The sequence below is a fragment of the Lactuca virosa genome, chromosome 7 (genome assembly GCF_052849685.1).
Source record: "Lactuca virosa cultivar CGN04683 chromosome 7, Lactuca_virosa_CGN04683_v6, whole genome shotgun sequence".
NCBI classification, from domain to species: domain Eukaryota; kingdom Viridiplantae; phylum Streptophyta; class Magnoliopsida; order Asterales; family Asteraceae; genus Lactuca; species Lactuca virosa.
In genome coordinates this window covers 73,225,514-73,237,369 of record NC_136432.1, presented here as the reverse complement: position 1 = coordinate 73,237,369, position 11,856 = coordinate 73,225,514, and the positions used below count along the sequence as shown (strand labels likewise).

General features: G+C 32.8%; 1 protein-coding gene and 1 pseudogene across 2 annotated transcripts in view; one reads left to right on the top strand and one right to left on the bottom strand.

Annotated features, from left to right (window-relative positions):
- The first annotated feature begins 2,240 nt into the window (after window positions 1-2,240).
- On the top strand, window positions 2,241-3,939 carry LOC145123432 (monolignol oxidoreductase AtBBE-like 15 pseudogene; annotated as a pseudogene).
- A 7,760-nt stretch (window positions 3,940-11,699) lies between these two features.
- LOC145123283 (uncharacterized) overlaps window positions 11,700-11,856 on the bottom strand; it is a 1,995-nt gene continuing 1,838 nt past the window's right edge. For both annotated transcript variants that reach the window (XM_079058497.1, XM_079058496.1), the window contains exon 5: window positions 11,700-11,856. This exon is cut by the window's right edge and continues 81 nt beyond it. In XM_079058497.1, coding sequence (XP_078914623.1) covers window positions 11,782-11,856 — 75 coding nt within the window. In that variant the 3' untranslated portion in view covers window positions 11,700-11,781.

Sequence of the window (11,856 nt, the reverse complement as noted above, 5' to 3'; positions counted from 1 at the left end):
AAAAAAAAAAAAAAAAAAAAAAAAAAAAAAAAACCAAACTTCCTTTTCATATTAATTTTTCCAAAACAATAAAGATTTTTGAGTTGATACATGTTGACATTTGGGGTCCATATCAAAAAGCTACTATAAATGAAGAACATTATTTCTTGTCAATTGTTGATGACTATAGTAGAGGATGTTGGGTTTATTTAATGAAAACTAAGTCTGAAGCAGGTCATTTTCTTATCACATTTTGCAACATGACTAAAACCCAATTTCATACAAAAGTTAAAAGGATTCAAACTGATAATGGTTCAGAATTTAAGTCTAGATAATTGATGGAATTCTAAAAAAAACAAGGAATTATTATAGAAACTACATGTCCTTATACGCCATAACAAAATGGCGTAGTTGAAAGAAAATACAAACATCTCTTGGAAATGGGTCAGACATTACGTTTTCAAGCATCGTTACCAATAGAGTTTTGGGGAGATTGCATCTTGACTGTAGCCTAAACTATCAACAAACTCCCTACCAAGGTCCTTGAAAACAAAACTCCTCATGAGATGTTACTTGGAAAGATACCAACATACAATCACCTAAAGGTTTTTGGTTGTTTTGCCTATGTTCATGACAGCATTAGTAAACGTGATAAATTTAGTGAGAAAGGTAAACCATGTGTATTCCTAGGTTACCCGATGGGACAAAAGGGATACAAGTTTTTTGACCTAAAGGAAAAGAAGCAATGAGAAAAGAAATTGGCGGAGTACAAGAACAAAGAGTAAACCAAGACACTTGAGCGAGTTTCTCATGGATCTGCCTCCATCTCTCGAACATTCCACCACCGTTCATGTCGTGATTCCCAATTCATGGTACATCCCATCTCTCAACTTGTCTCTTATGATAAATTTTCTAAGTCTCATCAAGCTTACCTTGCAGCCATCACTTCTCATGATGAGCCTACAATTACTGATCCAAACTAGAAAGAAGCAATGCAAAGAAATTCAAGCACTTGAAGACAATGGAACTTGGGTCATTCTTTTACATCAAAATGATATCAAAGTTTTGCAAAGTTAGTTCCTCAAATTTATATTATTTATTTCTAATTTATTTTAATTGACTAGCTATAATTTAAATATAATTATTATTAATTGTAATATTATGTTATCTATTCGTTGATATTAATTGATCATTAAAAATAAAAATTAATTTATATGGTTTAAATTTATTTAAAATTTTAAATATGTTTTAAAATATAAAAGACCATGACATTTTTTTTATAAAAAGTTATAATTTACATATATCTTACAATACACATAGCATATATAACACATGCATTTCTCGTTATAGTATCGGCTAGGTTCATCATTTGATGAAGATATGGAATGTCTTGCTTTTCATTTGGGCAAAAAGGGAACGGGGTTCTTTTTATGTTTTCAGACATATCATTAAATCTGAAAGTTTAAGGGGCAACTTATAAATTAAGAGGCATAAAAACATATCCAACCAAACAGTCTACATCTGAAAAATTAAGAGTTTGTCTCTTAATTTTTCAATTAGGAGGCTACCAAACAGGACCTAAACCAAACCCTGGTTGAAACTTCAAGATTTAAACTTAAGACCCTCCCATATAGAAGCCCAAACCTTATCTCGTTATCCAACGAGCCATCAAGGTGATGATTATAATAACACATAAAATCAACGTATATATTGTACAAGTAATCTAATCTAATTGAATCATTTTTGTATTTTGTAATATTCTAGCACCTAGCTAGTTGTTTTTAACATATTGCTCGTTCAAAAAAAAATCTAATAGAAGACGACCCATAAATATTTATTTTTTTCATATATATTTTTAATATTTCTATAAATACATGGTGTTATATATATATATATATATATATATATATATATATATATATATATATATATATATATATATATATATATATATATATTCATTTCATAAAAAGTTTGATTTAATAAAATTACAATCAATTAAAGCTAATCAGATACGGAAAAATATTTTGTTATAATTTTATGGACATACAAGTTGTAAAGTTAATATAACAAAAACATACATATATTTAAAATATTTAATATAAATAATGATTTTAATAATCTACATAAATTACAAAAGATATACTAGTTATATACTTTTTTTGGTATTATTCGATCCATTTTTTTGACCATTGCAAGTGTGCCGTTATGGTTTGGAGATGCTCTAAACATAGCAAAAATTTAACGACACCAACGTCATAAAGAGTAAAATGTCAAACTCCTGCATTGATTTCATCAAACCTAAGTAAATATAAATTGAAACACCCATCTCCCTCTTCAATACATGCAGAAAAAAATGCCTTCTTCAAGATTTATTCTCGTACTTCTTATATCACTAACTCCATTTTCATCTTCACAACAAATTCAAGAAACCTTCCATCAATGTCTTTCGAACATCCAAACCCCCAACTCTTTCTTCACCAAAAACGACACTAACTTCATCTCAATCCTCAATTCCCGGGCTATAAATCTCAGATTCACAACCCAATCAACCCCAAAACCCGAATCCATTTTCACCCCTTCAAACGAATCCCACATCCAATCCGCGGTTATTTGCGCTAAAAAACTCGGGATTCATCTTCGGATAAGAAGTGGTGGACACGATTATGAAGGAGTGTCCTACACATCGGTTACGGGTCCCACGTTTGTTGTCATTGACTTGTCAAAGATGCGAGCAGTCAACGTTGACTTGGCGGATAATTCCGTTTGGGTTGAGGCGGGGGCCACAATCGGTGAGGTTTATTATCGGGTGGCGGAGAAGAGCAAAACGGTTGGGATTCCGGGGAGTATTTGCACGAGTTTGGGGGTGGGTGGACTTGTGTCGGGAGGCGGGTACGGGTCGTTGATGAGGAAATACGGGCTTTTGGGGGATAACGTGATAGACGCGAGAATTGTTAATGCAAATGGGAAGATTTTAGACCGAAAATCGATGGGGGAGGATGTTTTTTGGGCGATACGCGGTGGTGGCGGGGGTAGTTTCGGAATTATTGTTTCGTGGAAACTGAAACTTGTATCTGTGCCTGCCACTGTCACTGTTTTCAATGTTCCAAGAACATTGGAACAAGGCGCTACCAAGATTCTTTATAAATGGCAACAAGTGGCACCAAATTTCGATGAGGATCTTTTTGTGAGAGCCTTTATTAGTCGTACAAGTGATAAAACACTAAGTACAACTTATCAAGCGTTGTTTCTCGGTAGGGGAGACAGACTGTTGGAGATTATGAACGCGGGTTTTCCAGAATTAGGAGTAAAAAAGGAGGATTTTATCGAAATGAGTTGGATTGAGTCGGTTATGTTTATCGGGGCATACCCTTTAAACACCCCGCCATCTGTCCTACTTGATGGAAAACCGAGGTCTTTGAATTATTTCAAAGCAAAATCGGATTTTGTGAAGGAAGAGATACCGGAATCGGGGTTAGAAGGATTATGGAAAATAATGTTGGAAGAAGGAAGTCCTTTTATCATTTGGAACCCGTACGGCGGAATCATGAGCAAGATTTCGGAATCGTCTATTCCGTTTCCGCATAGGAACGGAATACTTTTTAAGATTCAGTACTATAGCTCGTGGATGGATTCTGGAATGGAGGACAAGTATGTAAGTATGAATCGGAAGGTTTATGAGTATATGACAAAGTATGTTTCAAAGTCCCCAAGAGAAGCTTATGTGAATTATAGAGATCTTGATCTTGGAATAAATGGAAAAAGTAATGTTAATTGGGGAATTAACTACTTCAAAGATAACTTTTCTAAGTTGAGGAAAATTAAGACCAAGTTTGACCCTTCAAACTTCTTCCGTCACGAACAGAGCATCCCTGTTCTTAAGTGACAAACTAGTGAAACAATATAGTTAGAATAAATAATGGGGTTAATTTCATAAAATGAATTTAAATAATGGTCAATTTGTGCTTTTGTTTTTTAAGATGATAATTTTTTTAAATGTATCTAATAAGGCAATAAACTATTATTGGTATTTTATTTAAGCCATTTTGTCAATGCGACAAAATTGGACATATGGGGCGTGTTCGGACATGCAATTTTTAGGAGTTTTTAGCTTTTTAAATTTTAAGAAATACTCAAATTAAAAAAAATAAAATCCATTCGGTAGTAGGCCCCGGCCCTGTGGGTGTGCAAGGTGTGCAACCGTACAGGGCTCCGAAAAAAACAGAGCCCGAAATTTTACAAAATTATGTGATTAAATAGTTAATATATATTATCTTATTCAAATCTGAACATAAATTTGATTTGGTTCATGTTGTAAAGGGCTTCATCCTCCGTTCGAGTCTTGTTACTTCACTATATTCTTGTCGCTAATTGTTCGGTATATTCTTGTCGCTAATTGTTTGTAACGGATTTCCGACGGCTATGGCTAATTTTTAGTGACGGATTTTCTGTCGGAAATAGTAACGGATCACCAACAGAATATATTTTGCAACAGATTACCAACGGAATTTGTTTGCAACGGATTACCGACGGAAAATTTTACTAACGGATTACCTACGGAATCTGAAATAACTTACTAACAGACTACCGACGGAATTTGGAATAACTTACTAACAGATTACCGACGGAATCTCGAAATGACTACAAATTATTAGCGACGGATTTTGGTATTATTAAAAATTTACAAATTAATGAAGAAATTAAAAACTAAAAATAATTACATATTCAATCCATATTGTCAAATATCATAAATTTCAATCCATATCGTCAAATATTGTTAACAACCAATAGAGAAGGAAATAGCAACATACTTTACTATTTTTACCACAATATAGTGAACGCATTTACAATGAAAACATAATTTACATAATAACAAATTTACATCTTGTTCTTTGTGGAAATAGCTGAGTGTGCTCCATTGATTATTGGAGGCAGAGACTATACACGTCCGCAAAAAACATACTTCCATTATTTTGTTTCTAATAGCATCTTATTTATTTCTTTTTAATCTTATTGCATCATTGTACATTGAAAAATATACCAAATTATAGCAATAGATCCAAGATATCCCTAACCAACACTACTAATCACCTATTTATACCAAGTACTGACCTAATTAATCTAACAAGATAATGACCATATTGCCCTTAGTAACTAATTAAAGACAACTACCAAGATTAAACCCAGGCCTACTTAGAAGTGTGACATAAAGATGACGGTTAAAGAGAGTTAAACTAAAATATTATAAGTTTTAGAGCATTAAACCTTGCAATGTGTTTTGCTAATTCATGTTCAACTTATTTTATTAAAGATACTTGACCATTGCATGAATTCTGAAATATTATAACATAAAATTTCAACCAGCATGACCATAACTACTATAAAGAGTCGGTAGAATACCTGTTTTTATCATATATAACAGGGTACATAGGTGAGTCTTCAATTATGTGCAAGTACTCTTCAGTTTCATATCTGACTGCATTAATAGAAGGCAAACAAGGCTTTCAAAAATTGATTCAATGGGCATAGAACTCTCAAAATAACCAGGAATAATCTCTCTCTCACACACACACACACATTCAAACATAATTCAAACATAAGCAACAGAAGTAGTTGATTACTTGATAGGAATATAAGTGAAGACCAGTGAAAACATATACACATAAATATAAATACACACACACAGGGCCTACCTATAAAAGAAGTCATCACAGCATAAACAAATCTCTTACCACTCCAGGGGAGGAAAAACGTTAAGAAACTGTAAAAAAAAAAAAAAAAAAAAAAAAAAAAAAAAAAAAAAAATAGACCATTAAAGAGTTATCAAGAACAGAACATACTAACGAGACAAAAAGTGCAATTTTTTTCATTTTGTTTTGTTTTCATTTTAGGTTTGATTTATGGGTTTTTGGACTGAATTTGGTTTTATTTTTCGGGTATCTTGAGGAAGATGAAGAAAACAAGGGCAAAATGGTCATTTATCAAAAAACTTTTTAAATAAAATTAAAAAAAAAGATTTAAAAGCTCACAGTCACCTGCAACATCAACAAAGACCTCACGTTTGTAGCCTTTGTGTCTACCCAACCAGAAGAAGGGCAAGAACTCCACCAATAACCGCAATTACAATTCCTGCCTTTGATTTCTTTGAAGAATCTACAACATTGTAATTTAATAAGGTTAGTTAAATGTAAAAAAAATAGCAACATACTATTTTTTTTTTATTTGTTTATTATATAATTATAGCAAATTTCATCCAAATAGATTGAGAATCTAAAAAATCTTCACCTTATTTGCATATAAACATAAAGAATCTTCACCTTATTTGCATATAAACATAAAGAATCTTTAACATTCCATTGATACTATTTGATTGTTTTTCTCATTTATATTTTTAATGTGTAGGATCTTGAGCCAAAACAACCTTGAAGGACCTATCCTTGAATCACTTTTGTAACATCCCATTTTTTCCAGTAGCTTCAAATTCATCCCTCGGATTTTAATTAGGTCATTTTGGCCCTTGATTTAGAAGGAAGTGGCAAAAGGAGGCCCTAGTGGCAAAATGGTAAGTTTGGAGACGTAAGTAGTACATCGGGTGACATGTGGTACGTTGGGCGTACACATGTGTACGTTGGCCCAGTGTACACATGTGTACGCCCAACGTACCACATGTCACCCGATGTACTACTTACGTCTCCAAACTTACCATTTTGCCACTAGGGCCTCCTTTTGCCACTTCCTTCTAAATCAAGGGCCAAAATGACCTAATTAAAATCCGAGGGATGAATTTGAAGCTACTGGAAAAAATAGGATGTTACAAAAGTGATTCAAGGATAGGTCCTTCAAGGTTGTTTTGGCTCAAGATCCTACACATTAAAAATATAAATGAGAAAAACAATCAAATAGTATCAATGGAATGTTAAAGATTCTTTATGTTTATATGCAAATAAGGTGAAGATTTTTTAGATTTTCAAGCGTGGCCCAAATTTCATCCAACATTGTGAGGCTACTGATCAGGTTCTCATATTCTTCAGGTATCCCCCTGTTATTTGATTGAGAAATTTCGAGAAATAACCAAAAAGGAGGAGGGTTTTGAAGAAAATGACCATGTAAATGAGGATTTTGGAAAATGACCACAGGTTCAGCAGAGGGGGGTTATGCGGAACCATAAACACCTCTGCGGAACCATGAACACCTCTGCGGAAATTGGTTTTTTTTTTTTTTAAATTCGTTTTTTTTTATTTTTGTTTTCGTTTATTAGTATTATTATTTTTTTAATCACATAAGGTATTATGTGATTATTATGTAAAAACTTTGTTTTCGTTTTTCCTTTTTCTTATTTAATTATTCGTTTAAAAAAGTTATGTGTTTAATACAAAGTATACAAATATTCCATGTTTTTTATAAAATTACACACACCGGTATTCTGAATAATAAACATATTTTAAGTAGGTTACAAAACATACTTTAAAAAACATAAACATACAACCTTCATAATAAACATACTTTGAAATAAACTTCATTCATTCAAATCGAACCACGGAAACTTTGATCTGCAGAAGTCCTGGTAAGGAGTTTTTGACACATCACTTAGCCACGTAAGAACTGTTTTTTGCGGATCAGTGTACACCTCTGCGGATCAATGTACACCTCTGCAGATCAGTTATAGAACTGTTTTCTGCGGATCAGTGTACACCTCTGCATAACTGTTAGGGAATACGCAGAACTGTTTTCTGCGGATCAGTGTACACCTCTGCAGATCAGTGTACACCTATGCGGATCAGTGTACACCTCTGCGAATCAGTTATAGAAGTTATAGACGTATTTAAGTGGTTTTGTGAGTTTGAGTATATTCAAAAAGAGATGAGAGGGTATTTTAGTCAATTAATATAGATTTAATAAAGGAAAATTGCATATTTTAAGGGATCATAGATTCTATTAATTTTAAAAATCCGATTTTACGAATTATAATTCTTTTAATTCGGACATTCTGACAGAATGTGTTTTTGAGTATATTCAAAAATAAAAATATTCTTGAACCATAAATAATAAAAATATTCTCGAACCTATTTCTTGATCATGACTTTAAAAACTTCTTGTAGAATAACAAATTCTTGAACAATTAATTGAAGAATAAAAACAAAAGATACATTATTTCTTATAGAATACGGGTAACAATTGTTAATAATTACATTTATTGTTAAAGAATAAAACTAAAAAAAATGTCAAAACGGGAAAGAAAACATCAAAATCTAACAACGACACTAATACATTATAAAAGAATAGTGTTGCTTAGAATCACTTTCAATTTTGTGGTCCGTTCTTCAAGCATTTCTGTGAAAACAAAACCAAATTGTAGTTTAGATTCCAACAGAATTGGAATTCATGATTTCATTCCAACAGAATTGGAATTTATGATTCCATTCCAACAGAATTGGAATTCATGATTCCTTTTATCTTCTTCATGTCAATCTCAAGAATTGTACCACACGTTTATGTTTTCTTTCCCTTAGATCACAATGTGCTCCATATCTATCAAAATTCACAACTATACAATAAGATCATCAAGAGAATTGATTTTTTTTATCTATTTAACTAGTAAAACCCAATCAAAAGAAACATACTCAATCAAAGAAGATATCATCACCATTGTTTTCCTGCCAAAGAACACCACTAGAGATGGTAAATTACATTAGAGATGGTAAATTCCCCACTAGAGATGGTAAATTCCCAGTAATCAAGAGAGAAACATTTGAAAGCAAAACATGTTACGTTGTTACCAGAAATTACATTATTACCCCTAGTGACAGAAATGCTTGATTGTAATGGGGTTCAGTCCTTTCTTTAATTCCCCAATCTGTATATATTTACACACACACACAAATAAATAAATAAATAAATAAGTAAAAACTGATTAGTGTACCTTTAATTTCGTTATATATCAATCAAAGGAACCATTACCGATATCCAAAATAGTTTTAGTCGTTTTGTGCTCTGTTTAGATCACTTTTCAAATTAGTAATACCTATATATCTATCTTTTAATTCGTGTGGTCTGTGTATATATATAAATCAACAAAATTTAAATGAGAAAGAAAATACTTACAACAAATCTAGCAGACAAGAGACACAAGAGGATGCAAATACCCAAAGCCTTCCCCTAATTTCATCCGAGTTTTCTCACTTCACCATTCTATCATCTTCCCCACCTGGCTCCGTTTAAGTCTTTTCAGTTCCAGAACCAATAGAAAAGGGAAATCTTCACCGGAGCTCCAGGAGCAAAACCCATCAACGAAACCACCAACAAGATTAGCAAATTCATCTGGATCAATCACTTCACCACTATTGTATAAAGAAGAAGGAAACAACGGTATATAGAGGAATGGAAAACAAAAAGCCCTAATTTTTAGATTGAAATTGCATGGTGGTTCTTCAATTGAAATGTCGGTTTGTGCTTAGATAAGGGCAGCGTCGGAGGTGGTGAGGTTTTTTTGAAGTGCTTTGCTGGCTGGATCAGGCCCTGAGAAGGATGAGAACATAAAGGGAGATCGTAATTTGCGAAAAATAGGGTCGAAGCACCACTTCTCCGATCCCGTATCTGATCCCATAAAGCGCAGAAAGGTCGGATTCTCCAAAGTCGGTGAGTTTTCCGGTTCTCTGTCTTCTGTCGATCGATTCTTCTCCCCCTTGATTCGTGATCACTGGTGGACCAAGGAGGAGTCCTCCGGAGATCGATTGCCCATCTTTGCCCGATGCTTCTCCCCGATCTTTGCCCGATCTGTTAGTCAGGTGATGAACACGGGGAACTAAAGCCCTTCTTTTTGTTTCAGTTCATTCTTTTTTTATGGAAGACATCAGCTGTATATAAGAAAAGAAATTAGGTTAAAATTGAATGCTAGCAAGATTATAGGGATTATTTGCGGAAGCTAATTATCAAATTACTAAAATACCCTTGTTTATTTATTTAGTTATTTAATTTTTTACTTAATTTTAATTGGTTCACATTTATGCATACAATAACACAATACTTAGTTTAAACAATTGAACCTAGCTATATATATATATATATATATATATATATATATATATATATATATATATATATATATATATATATATGTGTGTGTGTGTGTGTGTGTCGAGGGTTTCAAATATTTTATAGAATAAAACAATAGCTTGACATGCTTTTTTTTTTGTGTATTGAGGTATGAAATGTTTGACAAAAAGTACACTAAAATCCTACTTTCTCTTGACAAATATTTCATATAACTTATATAATCATCAATGTTATAGCCAAAAACCATTTTCCATCAAATTCCACAAAAATAGCCAAAATTGTTAGATAAATCATTTTATGTAATTTTACATGTTTTAAAAGCTTCCAGCTACTTTTGTCGAACACTCATAGGGCGTGTTCGGCAAAATTAGCTGGTAGCGGGTAGCTTGTAGGTTGTAGCGTTTTGTTAAATGCTACATGAAGTAGCATTTGAATTTTGAGCGTTTTGTTTAAACTAAACGCTAGAAGCTTGTAGTGTCGGACGTGAATTTTTGTTCAAAATGGAGCGTTTTGTTAAACGCTAGAAGCTAGAAGCTCTCAAATGCTCCCAAACGCTACGTGCCGAACACGCCCATATACAAATAGAAACTTTTTAGCTAGTTTTGTCGAACACGCTCGTCCACATTACATCCATGTTTATTTTTGAAATAATTAATATTATTATTAAAATAAGTTTTATTATTCCTGAATATTATTATAATAAAGGGAATTGGTGTTTGTTTGTGATCATGATGATAATGCGGGAATGTAAATACAATAGCAACAATAGTCCATACCAAACCAAATTCAAAGATACCTTCATGATCTTTATGGGATTTGTTTTTACTTTTTATCATGAAAGAAGATGAAGGTCGCTTTGCATATGGCTTTGAAGGGACATTGTTTCAATCGTATTCACCACTTCCTTTATCATCTTCACAAACAAACGCTATTCCATTAGTTATAAACTTATAATAATAATAATTACGTTAAATCATAATTAATTTTTTTTAAAATCTACATAGATATCACGTGGACACATGTACAAATTTTTCCATATCAAATGTCACCAAGGAATAGATGCCGCTTTACACGGCTAAAATTTACTTTGATGGCTTAGTAGAAATATTAAAACACTACAACAAAACAGACCTTCACCCACGACCTATTTGTGGGTAATCAGTGGGTAATGGTCTTTATCCACGGATTGTCCACGAAACTAGATTCGTGGGAAAAAGCTCGTGGGTAATGTTTTCCCACGGATTACCCTCTGAATTACCCACAGATTATCCACATACATATTAACTCACAGATTTACCACAGACAGTTTACCCACAGTTTATCCACGACAAAGTTATCCACAGCTTATCCACGACTAGATTACCCACGGAGTATCCACAAAAAGATTTCCCACATCTTTTCCACGGCTCTGTTACCCACAGATTTTCCACGGATGTTTACCCACAGATTTTCCACAGAATTGTTTACCCACGGATTTTCCACAAATATTCTTTTTGGGTGATTTCGTGGATTGTCTGTGGGTAACATAACATATTTCAAATGTTATATATTTGCAAATTGCATAAAATCCAAATTTTTGCAGCTAATTTGAAAAAATATAATATGACCAACAAAGTTTTAACCAAATCCATAAAGTTAATCTAGAAAGTTTCAAATATCAAATCCACAAAAGTTTAAATTCCCAAATCAATAAATTTAATCTATGGGAAGTTTCATACACCAAGACCTACAAATACTAAACCCTAAGCACTAATTGTTTGGCATGAATTTACTCCAAAGTTCTTCCATACGTTTTTCCATAGTTTCTTGACGTGCTTTGGATTC